General features: G+C 45.5%; 1 protein-coding gene across 1 annotated transcript; it reads right to left on the bottom strand.

Annotated features, from left to right (window-relative positions):
* Window positions 1-21,988, bottom strand: CGAS (cyclic GMP-AMP synthase). The gene is made up of 5 exons (XM_036317537.1): window positions 20,222-21,988; window positions 12,790-13,009; window positions 8,291-8,533; window positions 3,109-3,211; window positions 1-381 (listed from the first exon to the last, which is right to left on the bottom strand). The coding sequence occupies exons 1-5, from the start codon at window positions 21,554-21,556 to the stop codon at window positions 33-35; spliced, it is 2,250 nt and encodes a 749-aa protein (XP_036173430.1). The 5' UTR covers window positions 21,557-21,988; the 3' UTR covers window positions 1-32.
* Window positions 21,989-24,806: the final 2,818 nt, after the last annotated feature.

The raw sequence follows: 24,806 nt of genomic DNA, 5'->3' as shown, positions 1-24,806 counted from the left end.
TATATATAATTGATGTATATTTTTATATATTTTCAAAATTCACCAAAAATTGGAAATCCATTGTTTCTTTCATATTCAATTTCTTTTGTCAGAAATTCTTTACTTATCCTGTCAATTTTATCTCGAGAGAATAGATTGACTTCAGGAATAAAAAAATGCTCAAGATTTTCTGACTTGAGGCAATGAAGAAAGTATTCCAGACATCTATCAAAGCAGAGCTCCAGGTTGTCTCGCCACTGATTGTCATGTGGGTTCTGGGCACATACATGAAAGAAGGCAGTTTTCACGTGGTAAGAACAGAATTTACCCAATTTCTTTTGGTCTTCAAACTTTTCTTTCAATTTTTCTAAAAGATATTTCATTAGTTGTAAACAACGTTTCCTGTTCAATAAAAAAGAAAACCATTTATTTTTACTTATTTACAACCTGCTTCATTCCACAAAGAGTTTTAGGTATCTTACAGGAAGATACAATAAACGATACAGATATTATAATACATATAAAGACACAAAGATAAAGCATCTACACTAATAAAAGAGAAAAATGGTAATTGACGTACGACGCTACCCTTTTCATTGGCTAATCAGGGCTATATGCAAATTAACTGCCAACTAAGATTGACAGTTAACTGCCAACAAGATGGTGGCTAATTTGCATATGTAGGCACAATGCAGGGACGCAAAAGGGAAAGCAGGAAGAAGCCCCCTGCCACTGACAGTGATCGGACACCCAGGGGAGAGCTAAGAGCTGGGGGGCAGGGCAAAGGCGGCCCTGGGGCTGCCTTTGCCCTGCCCCCCAGCCATGATCGGAGAATCAGGTGCCTTTTCCGCCCTGGCCAGTGATAGCAGGAAGTGGGGGTGGAGCCAGCGATGGGAGCTGGGCACGGTCGAAGCTGGCAGTCCCAGGAGCTAGGGGTCCCTTGCCTGGGCCTAAAGCAAAGCCCACGATTGCGGGGCCGCTGCAGCTGCGGGTCCCCGCTGCCCGAGCCGGACGCCTCAGCCAGAGGCGTCCTGCAGGGGCAGGGGCGGAGCTCGCGCGATCGTGGCTCCCCCCCGCTGCCACTGCAGGTCCCCGCTGCCCGGGCAGGACACCTAGGCCAGAGGCATTAGGCCTGGGCAGGGGCGGAGCCTGCAACCGCGGGGAGCTGGGGGTCCCCTGCCCAGGCCTGACACCTCTGCCGGAGGCCTCAGGCCTGGTCAAGGGGCCGATCCGGTGATTGGTGATCAGAGGGTGATGAGTGTCAACTCCTCTGGCCGAGGCATCAGGCCTGGGCGGGGGGCTGGGGGTCCCCTGCCCAGGCCTGATGCCTGGGCCAGAGGCATCAGGCCTGGGTGGGGGGCGGAGCCGGGGATTGGGGTATATGATGGTCCCCTTGCCCAGGCCTGAAGCCTGGGTCAGAGGCGTCAGGCTTGGGCGGGGGGTGGAGCAAGCGATCAAAGGGAGATGGGGGTCCCCTGCCCAGGCATGATTCCTGGGCCAGAGGCCTCAGGCCTGGGTGGGGGCCAGAGCCAGTGATCGGGGGGAGATGGGGGTCCCCTGTCCAAGCCTGACACCTCTGGCGGAGGCGTCAGGCCTGGGCAAGGGGCCGATTAGGCGATTGGAGGGGGATGGGGGTCAATGCCTGAGGGCTCCCAGTATGTGAGAGGGGGCAGGCTGGGCTGAGGGACACTCCCCCCCGACACACACACCCAGTGCACGAATTTCGTGCACCGGGCCCCTAGTATAAATATAATTCTAGTCACTCTATTTTTTCAAATATATGCTTTGAAGTTTCAAAAACATATTATTTTCTTCCTGCTTCACCATTCCTAGCTGAAATATTTTATTTTATCAGGATTAATTCAATTATAAAACTAGCAGATATTTGTATTATTCATCCAATGACTTGATAGACTATAAATATTTACATTATTCATCCAATTATTTCATAGTTGGCATAATTTAATGTTTTTAAAAATACTTAGCTTTACCAGCAATATATTTTTCTCAACATTGGTTTCAAAGCCTGTACCTGAAGCTTTAAAGAACCTCCTGGGCCCACATGTTGGACATTCTTTTTTCTTTTCTTTTCTTTTTGGACATTCTTGTTTTGACCTTTTAACTTTTGTTACCCTTATACTGGACAACTTTAGAAACTCAAATGAACAATTCTTTTCCAATCTCACTTTTTTAAAAAAATATATATATATTTGTTTTATTGAATTCAGAGAGGAAGGGAGAGGGAGAGATAGAAACATCAATGATGAGAGAGAATCACTGATCCGCTGCCTCTGCACGCCCTCTACTGGGGATCAAGCGTGCAACCAGGCATGCACCCTCAACTGGAATCAAACCCAGGACCCTTCAATTGGCAGGCCGACCTAGCCACTGAGCCAAACCAGCTAGGGCCTCACTTTTTTATGGTGTGTATGCTACCAAGAAAAAGAATTACCCATTTTTAGTTGTTTCAAATTTAGCCAGTCAGTCCTGGCTTTCAACGCAGCCAAACCATCTCAAAGCAGCACCAGTATCAAAAAGATTGGTTTGGCTCAGTGGATAGAGCGTCGGCCTGCGGACTCAAGGGTCCCAGGTTCGATTCCGGTCAAGGGCATGTACCTTGGTTGCAGGCACATCCTGGGTAGGAGGTGTGTAGGAGGCAGCTGATCGATGCTTCTCTATCTCTCTACCTTCCTCTCTGTAAAAAATCAATAAAATATATTAAAAAAAAAAGATTGATCCTCTGGCACCTTCCCATTATGTGACATTAATATTCATTACCTTGAAGCAACCAGAATACTAAGACACAACCAGTGGCTAATGGCTAATCATGGCTAGTGTCCTTTCTGTCCTACTTCTTGTTCTGTCCTACTTTATACATCCATCTGATCCAGGTTCAGGACTATGGTCCCTGGCCTTGCCTTCTGACAACACTCTTCCCTTGGTCCCTTGGATCTGGCTTCCCTAGTTTCATGCTCACTCTCTAGATAATATTCCAGGTCAGCCCAGCCATGTGCTGCCCCTAGGACTCAACCCAGTAATGACCATCTTTAGGTCTGATCTATGGAGTCCATTAAAAAAATAAACATTCCATCATAGATAAGCCCCTAATGAACAAAATAAGAAAGTTACCTGTAACATTTCACTCCATTACTTTCACAGCATGTTTTTTCTTTTCCATGATTTTTCAAAATGTCCTTTTCAATGTGAGAGAAGGATAGCCGCCATGTTTCTTCTTAATTTCCAAAAGAAAAATAGAGAAGTAATTTACCCAAAGTGCCTACATATAAACAATACAATATTGAAACGATTTCCTTCATTAAACTATCATTCTGAAAAATTTCTAGGGAGATATAGACACAAAGAAATGAACATATAATGTAATTACATATTAAAAGAAGTCATTTGAAGCAAACAATGGACCAAAATAGGAAAACATTGGAGGGGAGGGATGGAGCAGGTTGCTTAATATAGTTAGCCATGTAAGCTGTCATATTGCTAAATTCAGTTTGTTAATATATTGTTTCAATAACAATTTGAATTGATTAAAAACATTTTATACCATTCTTACAAGTTTGGTATTCATGTAAAATGAATTAGAGAGCATTTCTATTCCCTGTGAGAGTTTAATTAAGAATAGATTTCTCCCCTTCCCGCAAGTTTTAGCACGGCTAGCTCTTTTAAGTTCTGGCTATCCTATTATATAGTTGGTTTTATACCAGGAATGCATGATTGGTTTGTAATTTAAAAATCAACCAATATAATCTGTCACATTAACAGAATTGAGGAGAAACATGATCTCAAAAAACCCAGAATATGCGGGTAATGAAATTTAACATTCATTCATCAGTTTTTGAAAAAATGTTTTTATTGATTTCAGAGAGGAAGGGAGAGGGAGAGAAAAATATCAGTGATGAGAGAGAATCATTGATTGGCTGCCTCCTGCAGGCCCCCTACTGGGGATCGAGTCTGCAACCCAGGCATGTGCCCTTGACCAGAATCGAACCTGCAACCCTTCAATCTGCAGGTCAACACTCTATCCACTGAGCCAAACCGACCATGGCTGATTCATCATTTTTTTTTAAATTAAATCTTTATTGTTCAGATTATTACATTTGTTCCTCTTTTTTACCCCCCATAACTCCCCTCCTCCCAGTTCCCGCCCCACCCTCCTCCGCCCTCACTCCCCACCCACTGTCCTCATCCATAGGTGCACGATTTTTGTCCAGTCTCTTCCCACATCTCCCACACCCCTTTCCCCCCCAAGAATAGTCATTCCATTCCCTTTCTATGTCCCTGATTCTATTATAATCACCAGTTCATTCTGTTCATCAGATTATTTATTCACTTGATTCTTAGATTCACTTGTTGATAGATGCATATTTGTTGTTCATAATTTGTATCTTTACCTTTTTCTTCCTCTTCCTCTTCTTAAAGGATACCTTTCAGCATTTCATATAATACGGGTTTGGTGGTGATGAACTCCTTTAGCTTTTCCTTATCTGTGAAGCTCTTTATCTGACCTTCAATTCTGAATGATAGCTTTGCTGGATAAAGTAATCTTGGTTGTAGGTTCTTGGTATTCATCACTTTGAATATTTCTTGCCACTCCCTTCTGGCCTGCAAAGTTTCTGTTGAGAAATCAGCTGACAGTCGTATGGGTATTCCCTTGTAGGTAACTGAGTTTCTTTCTCTTGCTGTTTTTAAGATTCTCTCTTTATCTTTTGCTCTTGGCATTTTAATTATGATGTGTCTTGGTGTGGTCCTCTTTGGATTCCTTTTGTTTGGGGTTCTCCGCGCTTCTTGGACCTGTAAGTCCATTTCTTTCACCAGGTGGGGGAAGTTTTCTGTCATTATTTCTTCAAATAGGTTTTCAATATCTTGCTCTCTCTCATCTTCTGGCACCCCTATAATTCTGATGTTGGTACGCTTGAAGCTGTCCCAGAGGCTCCTTACACTATCCTCGCATTTTTGGATTCTTTTTTCATTCCGCCCCTCCGGTTGGGTGTTTTTTGCTTCCTCGAATTTCAAATCATTGACTTGATTCTTGCACTCCTCTGGTCTGCTGTTGGGAGTCTGTATAATATTCGTTATTTCAGTCCGTGTATGCTTAATTTCTAGTTGGTTCCCCAATAACATCGAGGGTCTCATTAGTTTTCTTGTAGATCTCATTAAGTTTATCGGCGGCTTCTAAACAGTTCTTGAGAGACCTTAAAAGTGTGGTTCTGAACTCTATATCTTCCATTGACAATTTTGTCCTGTTTCTTTGTCTCCGCATTTTGTTATGCTTCCTTGGTGCATCCCCCAGTGGTCTTTGTGCGCAGTCTTATAGTTAAGCCTTGATTGTTGTAGCTAATACCAGGGAGGGTTTGACCTCCAGGCCAAGTGGCTATGAGAATCAGCTGTGTCTGCAGTGAGAGAGCTTCTGTCCTCTAGGGAGGTGCTAATCTAGCCTTTGCCTGAGGCTATCCGGCAAATGCCTGTGTGCAGGGCTTGGGCGGGGCGGGTCGCACAGGATCAACAGGGTGGGCCAGAGAGAGCAGTTATGGCAGCTCTCAGTCCTGTCCCCAGGGGCTCTGCCTCTCTGAGTCCCAGCACCCGCTGCAAACCTCGGAGAGAAAGCTGCACTCGCTCTGACCGAAGCCAGACAGTCCCGCTTCTCCCGTTTGAGTTGTTGTGCCCAGATTTCATGATTCCCAAGAACCCACAGGGAGCCAGCGAGTCCGATGCAAAAGCAAAGAGTCATTCATTTCAAACCTAGGTTTGGCTCCCCTGCCACACTCACCGATGCAACGGTAAGCTCCAGTGGCCGAGAGAGTCATCATTTTTTTAAAAAGCCTCAGCAATTTAAATTTGGCTGTCAACTTGATCTGATGAAAGACAGATTTTAAGAAGGACACAGCAACATGATAATATAAGGTAAAAAGCTTAGGTTTTTCCTTTAAAATCAGTTAGGCAGATGTCTGCTATCCCTATTTCTGTTCAACATGCACTGGCTATCCTGGCAAGCATAATAAGGGGTCTGGCACTGGAGAGAGAGGAACAAAGGTATCATTACTGATAGATAATACAACTACGTAGGAAGAAAATACACAAGAAGCTAGGTGGCAGATATGTATGAGTTTAGTAAATTCTTCATTCTACTTTTCTATTGGTTTTAAAATTTCAGACTAAAAACTTACAATTGCCTATGAGTAAATCTAACAAAAGATATATTAAACTTCTATGGAGAAAACTCTACAATGTCACTAAGAAGTATTAGAGGAAATCTAAATAAATGGAGATATGCACTTATCCATGAATTGGAAAACTCATTATAAATATATCAAGTCTTCCAAATTTTATCTATGGATTCAATGTACTCTCAATCAATATTCAAAAAAATGCTTTGGTAGAACTTGACAAGATGATATGAAAATTTTCATGAAAATACAAGGGGTCAAGAATACTCTGGTCTCCCTCTCCAAAACTCAGAACTCCAGTCTAGTCCTAAAATAAACATCAGCCCTAACTGGTTTGGCTCAGTGGATGGAGTGTCGGCCTGCGGACTCAAGGGTCCCAGGTTCGATTCTGGTCAAGGGCATGTACCTTGGTTGCGGGCACATCCCCAGTAGGAGATGTGCAGGAGGCAACTGATTGATGTTTCTAACTATCCCTCTCCCTTCCTCTCTGTAAAAAAAATCAATAAAATTTAAATAAATAAATAAAAAGGTAAAAAATTAAGGCCACTTATTTAAAAAAAGAAAGAAAGAAAAACATCAGATACATGCCAGATGAGGGACATTCTACAAAATAATTAACTAGTATTCCTCAAAACTGTCAAGGTCATCAAAAACAAGGGAAGGCTGAGAAACTGTTAAGGAGTCCTGGCTGGTGTGGCTCAGTTGTCAGAGTGTTGGCCTGCGTACTGAAGGGTCACAGGTTCAATTCCTGGTCAAGGACACGTACCTGGGTTAGAGGTTCGATCCCTGGCCCCAGTTAGGGTGCATGCGGGAGACAATCAATTGATGTGTCTCTCTCACATTGATATGTCTCTCTCTCTCTCTCTCTCTCTCTCTCTCTCTCTCTCTCTCCCCCTTCCTCCCTTCACTCTTTCTAAAAATCAATGGAAAAAATATCCTTGGCTGAGGATTAACAACAACAAAAAAGAGGAGCCTACGGAGACATGATAACTAAATGTAATGTGGTATCCTAGATGAGATCCTGAAACAGGAAAAGGACATGGGTAAAAATTAAGGAAATGTGAATAAAGTATTATTTAGAGAGGCTTGGTAACTAGTCTAAAATCTCACAGTTAGTAATGAGTAGAAGCCTTAGGGTCCAGAACCAGAGAGCAGTCTGACTCTGAGGCCAGTATTGCCTTTCTTTATTAACAACAAACCTGGCTAGTGTGGCTCAGTGGTTGAGCATCGACCTATGAACCAGGAGGTCACAGTTCTATCCCTGGTCAGGGCACATGCCCAGGTTGCAGGCTTGATCCCCAGAAGGGGGTGTGCAGGAGGCAGCCAATCAATGATTCTCTCTCATCACTGATGTTTCTATATCTCTCTCCCTCTCCCTTACTCTCTAAAATCAATAAAAATATCCTATATAATAAAAGTCTAAACATGCAAATTGTCCCCTCGGGAGTTTGACTGACTGGGAGTTCGACCGCCCACTATGACATGATGTTCACTGACCATCAGGGGGCGGTGCAGAACAAAAGAAGGCCACGGCCAGCAGCGGGCAACTGGGGAAAGGAAGGCCCCGATTGGCCTTGATCACCGACCAGGCCTAGGGACCCTACCCATGCACGATTTCATGCACTGGGCCTCTAGTTTTTTTTTAATTCTTTTTAAAAAAATATATTTTATTGATTTTTTATAGAGAGGTAGGGAGAGGGATAGAGAGTTAGAAACATTGATGAGAGAGAAACATCAATTCAGCTGCCTCCTGCACATCCCCCACTGGGGATGTGCCTGCAACCAAAGTACATGCCCTTGACCAGAATCTAACCTGGGACCCTTCAGTCCATAGGCCAGCGCTCTATCTACTGAGCAAAACCAGCTAGGGCTAGGCCTCTAGTTTTTTAAATAAAAAAGGTAACATTCAAATGTGGGCTACTAGACATTTTAAAGCTGAGTATCTGATGTTACTACTACAACTATGCCGTTTTCAATTCCATCACTCATCAAACTCCCATCTTGTACTGGTGGCCTATTGAGCCTGATGACTCTTGAAATGCCAACAGCAGTCGTCGAACTTTTACTACCCTTGTATATAACATTAACAACTCTTTAAGATGTTCTTAAATTAACCTTCACATTTAAGATACCTTGAAAACCATTTCCTTCCCTTGCAGGCTTAGGGACCAGGTAAAATGGCTGTAGTCTTAGGCTCTTCTTTACTTTTCTTCCAAGCCAATTTTCAATGGGCATGCCTTCCTGGGTGCTAAGTGGCCAGCTGCTTTGTACTTTCAAAGCCAAGATTATATCCACAGATATTTCTCTAGGTGTTTTAATAAGAAGTGTTACAGCAGGACATCCTCTCTTTTTCTTCTCCACAACGATATCTGTATCTGTTTAAACATGTAAAAGGGAAAAAAAGGGTTTAGAATCTAATTTTCTTGAAAATATAGGAAAAATAGCATAACTATAGTTGGATATCTAGAGAGTATTAAGGTGAAAATTAGTTCTAAAGCAGAAACTGACCCCACAACACAAAATGTTTTACTCGTTTAGCCAATATTCATTGATAATGTATTATGGCGGGAAGGTACTGTCAAAATCTCTCTAGCATGATGATGAGGAGCCCCTGAAAATTGGGGTTTGGGAGTGCTTTGGTTAGATTTTCATTTAAATTGATGAGCAGCAGTTTGGAGAGAAGCCTGGAAAAGAGGGCAGATGAGCGGCAGAAGCAACCCACGTTCACTGCAGTGTTACTCACGATAGCCAATATATGGAAACAATCTCAGAGTCCATTGACAGGTGAGTGGATAAAAAAAAAATTGTGGTATGGCCCTAGCTGGTTTGGTTTAGTGGATAGAGTGTCAGCCTGTGGACTGAGGGTTCTGGGTTCAATTCCGGCCAAGGGCACATGCCCGAGTTGTGGGCTCGATCCCCAGTGTGGAGTGTGAAGGAGGCAGCCGATCAATGATTCTCATTTCTATCTCTCTCTCCCTCTTCCTTCCTCTCTGAAATCAATAAAAATATACTTAAAAAAGAAATTGTGGTATGTACAGGCACACGTTGGAGATATTGTGGCTTCAGTCCCAGACCACTGCAATAATAAAGTGAATATTGCAATAAAACAGGTCACACAGCCGAAACCGGTTTGGCTCGGTGGATAGAGCGTCGGCCTGCGGACTGAAAGGTCCCAGGTTCGATTCCGGTCAAGGGCATGTACCTTGGTTGCTGGCACATCCCCGGTGGGAGATGTGCAGGAGGCAGCTGGTCGATGTTTCTCTCTCATCGATGTTTCTAACTCTCTATCTCTCTCCCTTCCTCTCTGTAAAAAATCAATAAAAATATATAAAAAAAAAAAAAAAAAAAAAAACAGGTCACACAAATTGTTTGGTTTCCCAGTGCATATAAAAGTTATGTTTACATTATATTGTAGTCTATTAAATGTGCTCTTGCATTATGTCTAAAAAACAATGTAAATACCTTAATTAAAAATATTTTATTGCTAAAAAATGCTAAAGCATCATCTGAGCATGTCGGAAAAATAGCACCAACAGACTCAGTCAACACAGGGCTGCCACAAACCTTCAATTCGTAAAAAACACATTATCTGTGAAGTGAAACGAACTGAAGCGCAATAAGATGAGGTATGCCTGTATATGAATGGAATATTATTCAATCTGAACAAAGAGAGAAATCCTGTCATTTGTGACAACATGCGTGAACCTGGAGAAAATAAACCAGATACAGGAAAGCAAATGCTGCATGACCTCACTTCTATGTGAAATCTAAAAAAGCAGAAGACAACAGAAGAAGAGAGTAGAATGGTGGTTACCAGAGGTGAGGAGGTGAGGGAAATGGGAGATATTGGTCACAGGGAACAAAGTTGCAGTTAGGTAGAGTGAGTCTAGACATCTAGTGTACAGCATGATGACTGTCATTAATACTACCACATTGACGACTAGAAACTGTACAATATTAAGTATTATGCTAAGAGAGGCGATTTCAGGTACTCTAACCATACACACAAAAAAGGTAACTATGTGAGATATGTTAATTATCTTGACTGTGGATGTCATTTTACTATGTATATGTGTATCAAAGCATCTTAAATATATACAATTTTTATTTTTTTAAAGACACAGGTAGCAGAAGTGAGAGCAATTTAAGAGGTTAAAAACCAGAGAACTGGTAGATGGACTGAACCTGCAAGATAAGGAAGAAGGTACAAGTTCTGGGATGCCATCCAGAAATTTAGCCTAGGAATTGATTAATGTTGATTCCATTCTTCTATAGAGAGCAGCAGTCACCAACCGGTGGTCTGTGGGGTCTGAAAGGTTGGCGAACGCTGATATAGAGTAAGCAGGAGGAAGAAGGGTTGAGCTGAAATGAACTTCATTTTAGACACACTGAGCTCTATGTGCCTATGGGACACCCACGTGGAGATAGCCACTGGGCAAGTAGCTATGGTGGTCAGAAGTTCAGGAAAGACTTCCAGATGAGAGATACTGGCTTTGAGGTTTAGGGGTGTATAAGCAGTAAAGACTACTCCCAGATAAGACCTCTGGAAGGGACCACAGTGAGAACGAATGCCAAGGAGAAAATCCTAGAGAACACTCTCATTTTCTTATCAAATGTGCAAACCTCCCCCACTCTTACCCATTTTATCCTTCTTCCTCTTATTACCACCGAGGAAATGTCCATTCACCTTTCCAAGGCCACCCCTAGACCTGCCTCTGGATTCTCACTTGCTCAAGACCTCTTTCAATTGTTCCCTCTCTTGCATCACTGGACTCCCCCTCCCTGCTGGATCATTCCTCTCTACATACAAAGGGTTCCAGTGTCCTTCATTCTAAAATATACCTCTCTTTTGGCCCTAAATCAGTTTCCTCCCCATACTTACCCATATTTCTTCTTCCTTTGCAGCCAAAATTTTCCAGAATGGCCTACACACGCTGTCTCTACTGCATCCCTGTCCCTTTTTTCTTGTGTGTTCATAATCTCTCTAAAACTGCTAAGTCAAAGTTAACAACAATCCCCACTAAACCACGGACCAAATCAAATGGTTTTTGGATGTCAGCAGCATTGTACACACTGACCACTGCTCCTGTGAAACCACTCAGTCCCCTTTCATTCCTTCTCTTCTCCCCAACTTCTAATGGGATCCTCTTATTACCACTCTACTTAACATTATAATTTCCCCCATCCTATTCCTAACACTGCAGATCCCTCTCATTTTGCTAGCCTTTTCCCCATAGAACTTACTACTTTCTAATATACAAGATAATTATATTTTCTATTTGTCATTAATTGCATATCTGCTCTTACGTAATTATAAGGTACAGAAGGGTGAGGGTCTTCATCTATTTGTTCATTAACGTATCCCAAACATCTAGACCATCTGTCACATTAGATAATCAATGAATATTGATTAAATTAATGAATAAGTTCCTCTGCACTCTCTGTCAAAGGGACCGCTTATATGTTGACATGTAGCCAAATGTGTCCTCCTAACTCCAAACCATATCCAACTATGTACTTGGCACATTCAGTTTAACATATCACAGGGATATCTAACTTAAAATATCCAAAGCCAAACTCTTCATTCATTCCCCAAAGTGTTCCTCTTCTGTCCTTCCAATCTTAGTAAATGGCACAATCTACACAGGTACTTAATCCAGAAACCTGGGAGCCTTCTTCAATTCCATCCTCTCTCTCACCCCTATACTTACTGTAATCCAGAAGCAAGCACTGCTACAGCTTGGGTGTGTCTGCTTCTCTCCATCCTGGCACCCCACTTCACCCCCATCTTTTCATTTGAACTATTAAAATATTTTTCTTTCCTATCTTCTTACTTGCTTTCTTATAATATCTTCTCCAAAGAAGCCAGAGTAAACATTTAAAAATATAAAGCTATCCCAGCCAGTGTGGCTTAGCAATTGAGATCGACCCAGGAACCAAGGGTCACGGATTTGAGCCCGATCAGGACATGTGCAGGAGGTAGCCAATGGATGATGTTTCTCTCCCATGGATGTTTCTATCTCTCTATCCTTCTCCCTTCCTCTCTCTCAAAAAATCAATAAAAACGTATTTTTTAAAAATACAAACAGAATCACTATTTTGTAATTAAAACCTGGCTTCTCAATGAACATAAAATAAAATCTGAACCTTTCTAAGTCCTTCAAGAATCTGGTCTGTGGTCACCTCTTAAACTACACTTCCTGTTCCTCTTTCCTTTCCTTGTTCACATGGGCCTCTTGTAGTTCCTTGAGCTTGCCAAGCTCTTTTCTGCCTCAGAACCTTGCTCCACCACTTCAATTGCTACCCCTTCTCCCAGTTCATTCCCGTCAGAGTATTCACTACAATTTGTGTTTCCAAGATCCAAGCTTCAAGAGGGGATTCTATTATTTTATTCAACCACATATGCCCAGTGGCACAGGCAGCAGTTCAGTGAATATTCAATGGAGACCAAAATAGAGCCAATCAACATTTTAAAAGAATACAAAAAAAAAAAAAGAAACCCAAGAAAATGTAGTAGAATAACATCAAGTGCAAAGAGCTGTAGGAGGTCAGGAAAGATCAGGAGAGGAATATACATGGGCAATTAGTAGGTATGATTAGAACTTTAGGGATTAAAACTCAAAAATCTTACCTTTAATGTTTTTAATTTCTTTCTTAATGAGTTCCCTAAACTTGGACAGCATCTTAGAAGCTGATAATCTTTCCCCTTCTAAAAACTGATTCAGAGGACTTCCTTGGGGGTTTCTTTTGAACTTCACAAAGTAATGAGCACCACTGTCGCAATATTCTTCTAGCTGAATTCTGGGGACGTCCAGTTTAAACATAACATCAAATTCATTAGGAGCAGAAACCTAAGAAAAAGTAAAAACAACAGTGAAATGTTTGCTTAGGAGTATTTTCCTAGCAACTGCAATTTTTTTCTTAAAATTTCCACTTAAAACCCTATCTTTAAAAACAAGACTCCTAGTATTTATACCCTCTGGGATTAGGACCAGTGGAGTTGGGAAAGTATTATTGGTTTTAGTTTGTGGTTTCTATACTCATTTTTTTAACCATAATATATATATATGGGATTTCTATACTTTATAACACTTTTATTAATTTAAAAATATATTTTTATTGATTTTTTTTTTTTTTTAGGGGGAGAGAGAGAAATGTTCATGTGAGAATGAAACATGACTGGATGCATCCGACACACCCCGTACCTGAGTTCAAGCCCACAATTTGAGCATACTAGCATGTCAGGACGGATATGGAACTGGCAACCTTTTGGTGCACAGGATCCACACCCAACTGAGCCACACTGGCCAGGATTATTAAGTCAATTTTATTTTATTTTTAAATATATTTTTATTGATTTCAGAGAGGGAAGGGGAGAGAGAGAGAGAGAGAGAGAGAGAGAGAGAGAGAGAGAGAAACATCAGTGATGAGAGAGAATCATTGATCAACTGCTTCCTTCGCACCCCACACTGGGGATAGAGCCCGCAACTTGGGCATTTGCCCTGACTGGGAATCCAACTGAGACCTCCTGGTTTATAGGTCATTGCTCAACCACTGAGCCATGCTGATCAGGCTTAAAATAATTTTAAATCATATCATGTGCCCTGGCCAGTTTGACTCAGTGGATAGAACATCAGCCTGCGGACCAAAGAGTCCTGGGTTCGATTTCTGTCAAGGGTACATACCTCACTCGGTTGCAGGCTCCTACCCTGCCGGGCCCTGGTCAGGGTTCATACAGGAGGCAACCTATTGATGTGTTTCTCTCACATCGATATGTCTCTCTGTCTTTCCCTCTCTCTTCTACTCTCCCTAAAATTCAATGGAAAACTATCCATGGGTGAGTGAGCATTAACAACAACAACAAAAATATATCATGTAAGCTTTTAAAATCTGTACCAGGTTTACTCTAAGTTTAAAGCTTAATGAAATTAAAGACCTGGAAGGAGCTACCTTTCACATCACAAGATACACATTGCAGCCACCCTCCTGTTACAATTTTGAGATCATTGTATGCTCTCAAAAATGTGTGTATTCACCTACTGGCTAGTTGCACAAGGGTTATCTCATATCTACTGGTCACCCAAGTGAGTGTAAGCTCCAAGTTATGTACAATAATAGTGTCTTAGAAGCATTTGTAGAAGCTTCAAAGAACCTTTTCCATTCTCACAATAACTAAAGTAATTATAATAAATGCTTGTTTTTACTATATTAAAAATGCCTTTACCTAGTTAGGATAAGCTTCAGGTACAGCTATTGGACTGCACTGTTCAACACGGTACTTCGCAGCCATATGTCTACTGACCACATGAAATGTGTCTAGTCCAAACTTAGATGTATTGTGCTGTGTACTTAACTGTCCTCCCCAAATTCAGATATTGAAGCCCTAATCCCCAATGTGTCTGTACTTGGAAACAGGACTTTTAGGAGGTAATTAAGGTTAAATGGGATCATGAGGGTGTGGTTCTAATCTGACAGGATTGGTGACTTTGTAAAAAGAGGAAGAGAGAAAGATTGCATTCTCTCTGTGTACATATACCAAAGAACACAGTGAGGACACTGGGGACTATAACTATAAATCTTCCAGACAGAAAATCAACAAGTAAACAGCAGCCTTACATGACACATTAGACCAGATGGATTTAATTGATATCTTCAGAGCATTTCACCCCAGAGCAGCAGAATATACATTTTTTCAAGTGCATTTGGAACATTTTCTAGTATATACCACATATTAGGCCATACAACAGTAAGAATAAATTTTAAAAGATTGAAAAAGATGCTATTAAGCATCTTCTTCAACCACAATGGTATGAAACTAGACAACAATTGTAAGAAAAAATTGAAAAACACACAAACACATGGAGGTTAAATAACATGCTACTAAACAACGAAAGGTTAACAATGAGATCAAGGAAGAAACCAAAAGATACCTTGAGACAAATGAAAACACAATGACCCAAATGACCCCAAATCTATGGGACACAGCAAATTCAGTCCTAAGAGGGAAATTCATAGCAATATAGGCCTACCTCAAGAAAAAAAAACACAATAAAAAATCTCAAATAAACAATCTAACCTTACACACCTAACCAATAAAATCAAATCAGTACTCAAAAAGCTGCCAACAAACAAAAGTCCTGTACCTATGGCTTCACAGGTGAATGTTACCAAACATTCAAAGAAGAATTAACATCTATCCTTTTTTAAAAATATATATATTTTATTGATTTTTTTTTTTACAGAGAGTAAGGGAGAGGGATAGAGAGTTAGAAACATCAATGAGAGAGAAACATCGATCAGCTGCCTCCTGCACACTCCCTACTGGGGATGTGCCTGCAACCAAGGTACATGCCCTTGACCGGAATCGAACCTGGGACCCTTGAGTCCACAGGCCAACGCTCTATCCACTGAGCCGAACCGGTTAGGGCTAACACCTATCCTTATCAAACTATTCCAAAAAATTCAAGAGGAAGGAAGGCTTCCAAGCTCATTTTATGAGGTAACCATTACCCTCATTTCCAAAACAGACAAGGACATTGCACACACACAAATATAGGCCAATATCCCTGATGAGCATAGATATAAAACTCAACAAAATATTAGCAAACCAGCCCTAGTCGGTTTGGCTCAGTGGATAGAGCGTTGGCCTGTGGACTGAAGGGTCCAAGGTTCGATTCCGGTCAAGGGCACATGCCAGTAAGGGGCAGGCAGGAGACAGCCAATCAATGATTCTCTCATCATTGATGTTTCTATCTCTCTCCCTCTCCCTTCCTCTCTGAAATCAATGTTTCTATCTCTCTCCCTCTCCCTTCCTCTCTGAAATCAATGTTTCTATCTCTCTCCCTCTCCCTTCCTCTCTGAAATCAATATATATATATGTGTGTGTGTGTGTATATATATATATACTAGAGGCCTGGTGCACAAAAATTTGTGCACTCGGTGGGGAAGGGGGGGTCCCGCAGCCCGGCCTCTGCCCTCTCGCAGTCTGGGACCCCTCGGGAGATAACGACCTGCTGGCTTAGGCCTGCTCCTGGGTGGCAGAGGGCAGGCCCAATCCCTAGGTGCAGCCCCTGGTCGGGCTCAGAGCAGGGCCGATTAGGGAGTTGGGGTGCTGCCCCCTGTCATGCACAGAGCAGGGTGGATTGGGAGGTTGCGGCGCAACCCCGTCATGCACAGAGCAGGGCCAATCAGGGGGTTGGGGCACTGTTCCCTGTCACTCACAGAGCAGGGCCCATCAGGGGGGTTGTGGCCCCGCCCCCTGTCACACACAGAGCCACAGGACGATCAGGGGGTTTGGGCGCTGGCCCCTGTCACGCTGATCCCAGTGCTGGGAGGCCTCTCAACTCCGCTGATCCCGGTGCTGGGAGGCATATTACCCTTTTACTCTATAGTATAGACACCTGGTGCATGGGTGGGTGCCGGCTGGTTTGCCTGAAGGGTGTCCTGGATCAGGGTGGGGGTCCCCACTGGGGTGCCTGGCCAGTCTGGGTGAGGGGCTGAGGGCTGTTTTCAGGCTGGTGGGTGACTGAAGCTCCCAACCGCTCCTCTTTTTCTTTTTTCTTTTTTTATTCTGGGCCAGCTTTAGCTTTGAGGCTTGGCTCCAGCTCTTAGGCCTCCGCTACTGAAAGCAGGTTTCTGGCCTTTGCTTACCTTCTGTATTTGAAACAATGTTGCGATCCTGCTGGCTGAAGCCCAGCGGACTAAAGCAGGTTTCTGGGGTTTTGTTTAGCTTCTATATTTGTAACATAGTTGCTTAGAGTTGCAGCTCAGAGGCCAGCAGCGGCAGGCGGGGAACGTTGGAGTCCTCCATCACTGAAGCAAGCAAGCCTCATGTTAGTTTCAAGCTGCCTGGCTGCCAGCCGCCATCTTGGCTGGCAGTTAATTTGCATATTGCCCTGATTAGCCAATGGGAAGGGTAGCGGTTGTACGCTAATTACCATGTTTCTCTTTTATTAGATAGGATATATACTAGAAGGTCCATGCACAAAAATTTGTGCATTGGCAGGGAAGGGGGGGTCCCTCAGCCCAACCTGTGCCCTCTCATGGATCACGCTGCCGCTTGCCCTGCCTGCCCCACCCAAGACACGGCAGGCCTGGATCCCGCGCTGGGGCAGACAGCAGCTTGGATCACGCTGCTGCTCCCCCACCCCCCCCACCCCCGCCCACCCCGCCCAAGACATGGCAGGCCAGGATCTCGCCTTGGGCAGTGCAGCGGGATCTGCCTGCAGTATGCAAATTAGCCACCATCTTTGTTGGTGGTTAATTTGCATATCTCACTGATTAGCTAATGGGAGGCATAGCGGAGGTACGGTTAATTTCAATCTTTGTCTATTATTAGATAGGATACACACACACACACACACACACACACACACACACACACACACACTAGGGGCCCGGTGCATGAAATTCATGCACTGGGGGCGGGGGTCCCTCAGCCCAGCCTGCCCCCTCTCACATACTGGGAGCCCTCAGGGATGTCCTACTGATGGGTTAGGCCTGCTCCCTGCTCCCCTTGGGGAGTGGGCCTAAGCCACAGTCTGGCCTCCCTTTGTGGGAGGCGACCAGGCTGATCAGGGGAAGGCACCAGCCCCAGCACCCCGCTGCTGCAGCCACTGCCAGTCACCACAGCCACCAAGGTGTTTTCATCAACACTGATTCCAGTCCCTTCACCATGAAAAAATGACAACTTTCTTTAGGCATTTTCAAGATGTGTCTTTCATAGGATATGACATTTTTTTATTATTTTTTTTTTTATCCTCACCTGAGGATATGTTTCCATTGATTTTTAGAGAATGTGGAAGAGAAAGGGAAAGACAGAGAGAAACATCAAAGTGAGAGGAACACTTTGATTGGTTGCCTCCTGCATGAGCACTGACCTGGGCCCCAGCCAGGGAAGAGCCTGCAACCTAGGTACATGCCCTTGGTCAGAATTGAACCCAGACCCTCTGGTAGGCAGGCCGAGGCATTATCTACTGAGCCAAACTGGCTAGGGCAGGATATGATATTTCTTAGCCCCTCCTGCAGCAGGCCTTCGTTTTTTTCTCTAGGAGTAAGGTGGAAAAACCCTACATCACTTTCTTGGATTCTTATTATCCAAGTTACTAAGAATATTACCAGTGGCATACAGGGAGCTTAGCCAATGAGCGGTCAGAAAAGGTGTTTCCTCTGTAGTTCACACCGATCCCCGGCTTGGCCCCTGCCCAGGCCTAAGGCCTTAGGCTGGGCGTTAGGCCTGGGCAGGGGACCCCAAGCCCCATGCAATTGCTGGCTCTGCCCCAGCCCAGGCCTCAGGCCTCTGGTAGGGAAATTAGGCCTGGGCAGGGGACCCCCAGACCCATGTGATAGCTGGCTCCGCCCCTACACAGGCCTCAGGCTCTGGCTGGGCATTAGGCCTGGGCAGGGGACCCCCAGCCTGCTCCGATCGCCTACCCAGGCCTCAGGCCTCTGGCCCGGGCCATAGGCCTGGGCAGGGGACCCCCAGCCCGCTCCAATGGCCCGCTCTTCCCATGCCCAGGCCTCAGGCCTCTGGTCAGAGCATTAGGCCTGGGCAGGGGATTCCCAGCCTGCTCTGATTGCAGGCTCTGCCCCTTCCCAGGCCTCAGGCCTCTGGCTGGGGCATTAGGCCTGGGCAGAGGATCCCCAGCACCGGGCGATCGCCGGCTCTGCCCCTACCCAGGCCTCAGGCCTCTGGCCAGGGTGTTAGGCCTGGGCATGGGACCCCCAGCCCCAGGTGATTGCCAGCTCCGCCCCTTCCCAGGCCTCAGGCTTCTGACCAGGGTGATTGCTGGCTCCACCTCCCCGGGTGGCATCCGGCACTGCCCGCCCCACCTGCAGTATGCAAATTTAACGGCCATCTTTGTTGGGTTAATCTGCATACTCTTCTGATTGGCTGGTGGGCATAGTGAAGGTACGGTCAATTAGCATCTTTGTCTTTTATTAGTGTGTGTGTGTGTGTGTGTGTGTGTGTGTATGTATACATATATGTTAGCAAACCAAATTCAGCAATATATTAAAAAGATCATACAACATGATCAAGTGGTATTTATTCCTGGGATGCAAGGTTGGTTTAATATCTGCAAATCAATTATTATGATATACCATGTGATAAGCAAAATGAAGGATAAAAACCATATGACCATATCAAAAGATGCAGAAATGCATTTGACAAAATACAGCATCCATTTATGATAAAACTCAACAAAGTAGCAATAAAGGGAACATACCTCAACTTAATAAAAGCCCGTATATGACAAACACACAGCTGACATCATATTCAACAGGGGAAAGCCAAAAGCATTTTCTTTAAGATCAAGAACACGACAAGGTGGTCCACTTTCATCACTGCCACTGATCAGGAAACAAACTCCAGTCAGAAACCTGCTCCTAAACCTTCCATTTATACTGGAATGATGGCTTTAATGACAACCACCCACAGACAAATGGAGCTGTGGAATACACACTTAAAAATAGTTCCATCTGATGTGTATTTAGGAAGAATGCTTTTTACTACCTGTAGGAGATTTTCTCTTAATTTACTTTTAACATCATTCACTGGGAGCTTCCCATAACATCTAAATAAGAAATTGAGAGAAAGAGTGGGTTCGCAGGGGCTGGAGGGAGAGACTGAAAATATTTTTCTTTTGCAGTACAAAAATCCTCATAGAAAAAAGGTTTCTTAGATATATTAATTTTGTGGGTATTTCGCAGATCACACTCCTAATTTTTATCCAAGTCATAATCTGACCAGAAATTACCAAGTATAACACTGTTGGAGAAACACAATGCAGGTCTGCTTACATGAATGAATCTATACATTTGAATTCCCCCCAAAACAGTGGCTAGCAATCAATATAGGTTGGCTCTATGTTCCTTGGATGTAGTGATGAATAAACGAAAGAACAAAGGTATGTCGTTTTAATTAGAACGTAAGAACTAGTCTGAGTTTCTTACAACGTAAAGTGAGGAACCATAGGAGATGGGGAATATCGGGGAGGTTAGAAGAGGGGTGAGGAAGCCGGGCGCGCGCCTAGGGCACGGGAGGGCAGGCGATTGGCACTCACCTTCACTTGCTCGTAGTAGCTCCCAGTGCCAAGCAACTCCACACCTTTAAACTCGGACCAGCCGCTCTTCAGTCCTCGTAGCAGGTGGTCCACGACCCTGTTTACAACCTCCGCGGCTTCTGAGATTTCTGCGCTACGTAGCTTCAGCTTCTTCAGCACCGCCCCGAGCTTCCAGGCGCCCGGCACCGCACCCCTCCGGCCCAGACCAGAGGCTGGAACCAGCGGATCCTGGCCGGCGTCCTCCGTTGGCCTGGACGGAGGTCTCCGCTCCCCAGCAGGGCGCGCGGATCCAGCCCTAGGAAGGGCCGACTCCGGCTCCTGGGCCAGACCCGGCTGCCCGTCCAAGGAGTCCTGGGCACTCAGAGGCGCCGTCTTGGCACATGCACTCCCTTGTCGGCGAGATCCAGCTCTGGGAAGGGGTGGCTCCGGAGCCGCGGGAGGCTCCGGAGCCTTAGCCAAATCCGTGTGCCCGTCCACCGCGTCACCGCTCAGAGGCGCCTTCTGGGTGCATGCACCTCCTTTTCGGCGAGATCCAGCCCTGGGAAGGGGCGACTCCGGCTCCTGGGCCAGACCGGCCTGCCCGTTCAAGGCGTCCTGGGCGCTCAGAGGCGCCGTCTTGGCACATGCACTCCCTTTTCGGCGAGATCCAGCTCTGGGAAAGGGCGGCTCCGGCCCCTCGGCCAGATCCGTGTGCCCGTCCACCGCGTCACCGCTCAAAGGCGCCGTCTTGGCACATGCACTCCCTTTTCGGCGAGATCCAGCTCTGGGAAGGGGAGGCTCCGGCGCCTCGGCCAGATCCGTGTGCCCGTCCACCGCGTCACCGCTCAGAGGCGCCGTCTTGGCACATGCACTCCCTTTTCGGCGGGATCTAGCTCTGGGAAAGGGCGGCTCCGGCCCCTCGGCCAGATCCGTGTGCCCGTCCACCGCGTCACCGCTCAGAGGCGCCGTCTTGGCACATGCACTCCCTTTTCGGCGGGATCTAGCTCTGGGAAAGGGCGGCTCCGGCGCCTCGGCCAGATCCGTGTGCCCGTTCACCGCGTCGCCGCTCAGAGGGGCCTTCTCGGTGCGCGCACCCCGCGCGCGGACCTGCGGTCTCTCCCGGGAGCCCGGGGGGCTCTTCTTCCGCTGGTTCCCCGACGCTCTCGAGGAGCTGCAATTCTGCTCGTTGGGCTGGACAGCTTCGGGGACAACCGGACACTCGACGGGCTTCGTCTGGGTGGGCTTCGTCGACGAGGGTTTCGTCGGGGCGCCCTTCGCACTCTGCGCCAAAATCTTGGGGGTGGCGGCTCCCGCCTTCGAAGCTGTCCGCGTCGCCTTTCCGCTCCGAGGATCCATGGCTGGCGCTCTCTGCTCCTGGAAAATAGACTCGGCTTCGCGAAAGGGCCGCGGTTAGAGGAACCTGCAGTCTCGGCCAGTGACTGGAAATGAAACTTAAAACTTGAAGTCTGGCGGGAAGGCAGCGGCGCGGTCAGGGAGCACGCGCAGGAAATGTGACCCCACGCGGGAGCGCGGCCTGGGAGCCACGCCCCGGTCCTGGAGAGAGGCTAATGTTCTGCTCCAAGGCAAAAAGCTAACCTGAGAGAAGCTGCAAACACCCTCGGCAGTACTGACAGCCCGACGCATTTGCTGGCATGCCACCTAAAAGAATTGTGGAAAACTACAAGCTTTCTCGCCCATTGAAGTTCACAAACTTTTTCTATATAAGTTGAATAAGGGTTCCTTTTTTAAATTAATGTGAAGTAAATGTTCATCTTTTACAAGACTAAACAAGATTAAGATTACTGTAATTGTAATAAATATTTATTTTTAATTGTTTCTTTTTTGGCTGGGTGCAGTGAACTTTTTTGATGGTGTGTGACAAAGTAGGGCTCCCTAAGCCCTCCCCTTCTTCTGCAGGGGGCCTGAGATGAAAACTGTGGAAGTCAGGAGATTCTCAGTGTGTTGGGGAATTGAGTCGGGGCAAGGACTCCCCAGCAGCTGAGGGTCTCTCTTCCTCTGGTTGGGGCTGGTGGTCCAGGGGGCTCTAACTCCTTGGAGGCCATGTGGACCATAAGGTCCACCCTGTTGCTGTAGCCAAATTCAGTGTCAAACCAGGAAATGAGCTTGACAAAGTGGTCATTGAGAGCAATGCTAGCCCCAGCATCAAAGGTGGAGGAGTAGGTGTCAATGTTAAAGTCCCAGGAGACAACCTGGTCCTCAGTATAACCAGGATGCCCTTGAGGGGCCCCTCTGTTTCACTATATTCTTGATGTCATCATATTTGGCAGCTTTCTCCAGGTGGCAGATCAGATCCACAACTGACACATTGGGGGTGGGGACAGAGAAGGCCATGACAGTGAGCATCCCATTCAGCTCAGGGATGACCTTACCCACAGCTTTGGCAGCACCAGTAGAAGCAGGGGTGATGTTCTGGGCAGGCCATCAGCCATCATACCACAGCTTCCCAGAGGGGCCATCCATGGTGGTTGGGGGCCATATGTAAGCTGGCAAGGTCCTTGCACCTGAAGGGGCTAGCAAGGCTGGGACCCTTACCCACATAGTTTTCCCAGACTTGTTTGGATGGTGATTATCAGTAGAATGAAAGCAACATTTGTAGAATGAGAACAGCGTTTCATAGCTTACCAAGAAGTCTGTAACTATTTACTGAGATATGCTGTGCTGAGAACTTGTCCTTGTGCTGTGTCTCTCCCTTAGAGATTAAGAGGAACAAAGAATACATTCCTCTTGACAGACCTCCTATTCAGTGTGTTGTGTATAAATAGGATTGTATAGCTAATAAACTCGCTTCAGTTCTTTGAGAACTGGGGTCCTCCCGACCTCGCTTTCCTGTCTTTCTTTCTTTTCTCAATTCCCACCTCCCTGCCTCAGCCCGGCTCAACCCTGTCAGGCTGGCCCTGACACATGGTCTTCTGGGTGGCAGTGATGGCATGGACTGTGGTCATGAGTCCCTCTACGATGCCGAAGTTGTCATGGATGGCCTTGGCCAGGGGGACCAAGCAGCTGGTAGTGCAGGAAGCACTGCTGACCATCTTGAGGGAGTTGTCACACTTGTTATGATTCTATCCCCTTCACAAACATGGCAGCACCCATAGAAGGGACAAAGATTATGACCCTCTTGACTCCACTGTTAAAGTGAGCCCCAGCCTTCTCCAAGGTAGTGAAGATACCAGCAGACACCACAACATATTCAACACCAGCATCAACCCTTTTGATGGTGGTGGGATCTGGCTCCTAGAAGATGGACATGGATGGCAAGCTTACAGTTCTCAGCCTTGACTGTGCCTTTGAACTTCTGATGAGTAGAATCATACTGGAACATGTAGGCCATGTAGTTGAGGTCAATGAAGGGGTCATTGATGACAACAGTATCCACTTTGCCAGATCATAGAGGGAATGACTTTTTAGTTGTCTTGATGTGAATCTTGGACTTTATCTAGAAGAAAAATAACAGCAGAGATTCATTTTCCCATTGATTTTTAGAGAGAGTGGAAGAGAGGGAAAGACAGAAATATCAATGCGAGGGAAACACATCAATTGGTTGCCTCCCCCCCACCCTGACCAGGGTCTGGGATGGGGAGGAGCCTGCAACCGAGATGGTGCCCTTGACTGGAATCAAACCTGGGACCCTTCGGTCCACAGGCCGAAGCTCTGTCCACTGAGCCAAACCGGCTAGGGCCCTACTTGATTTTACATCTAATCCTTTATGTTTCATGTTTGTCTCAGTAATTTACTTAGTCACTCAAGAAGTGTTTGAGCATCTACTATTCTAGGTTCTTGGTAAACAAAGATCATCCTTGCCCTCCTGAAGCTTACATTTTGGCTTGGCCAAACAGCCAATAAACAGATAATAGAAGATGCTAAGTTGAATTGAAAAGGGGAGAAAAATAAGGCCCTGGCTGGGTAACTCAGTTGCTTGGAGCACCCTCTCCATATGCCATGGTGGAGGTTCCATCTTCAGTCAGGGCACATATAGGGTGTCCCAAAACTCACGCAAGAAGTAATTTTGATAGAAAACACAGGTTTATAATTAAAAAATTGTAAATTTTTTATTGATTCATAAAGTATACAGTATAGGGTTATGTATGGAATAGCACATTGGGTAAATGGCCTCCACGGCTTTGCTGGCACATACGCAAAGCTGTGGTCTTCATTGGTCTTCATTGTCCCTGCTCCTGGGCCATAATTGGTACTTGGTAACTCTTATCAAATTGAAGGGATTGAAATCAAAGGGAACAGATATTAGAATCTGATTTAATAAACCAAGTAAAATTAGGCTTTTATTTTTTTGTTGTTGTTGTTAATGCTCACGCAAAATTCAAATCTTGCGTGAATTTTGGGGCACCCTATATAAGAAAGTCCCAATGCGTGCAGAAAGAAGCGGAACAATAAATCAATGCCTCTCACTCCGGAGCCTCAGAGGGTCACACAACCCAGGTGCACGTCCCAGGAGCCACCAGCGCGGGACCGGGTCTGGATTTACTAGGCAAGTCGCGCCAAACCGCCAATCAGCGGCGACGCTGGACGGAGACGTGCTACGCCGTGACGTCAGAGTAGGTGGTGGCGCCCTGGAGATTCACGCCGGTGC

The sequence above is a fragment of the Myotis myotis genome, unplaced genomic scaffold (assembly GCF_014108235.1).
Source record: "Myotis myotis isolate mMyoMyo1 unplaced genomic scaffold, mMyoMyo1.p scaffold_m19_p_7, whole genome shotgun sequence".
Classification (NCBI taxonomy): domain Eukaryota; kingdom Metazoa; phylum Chordata; class Mammalia; order Chiroptera; family Vespertilionidae; genus Myotis; species Myotis myotis.
The sequence above is the reverse complement of the archived record's forward strand: the minus strand, read 5'-3'. Positions and strand labels throughout refer to the sequence as shown.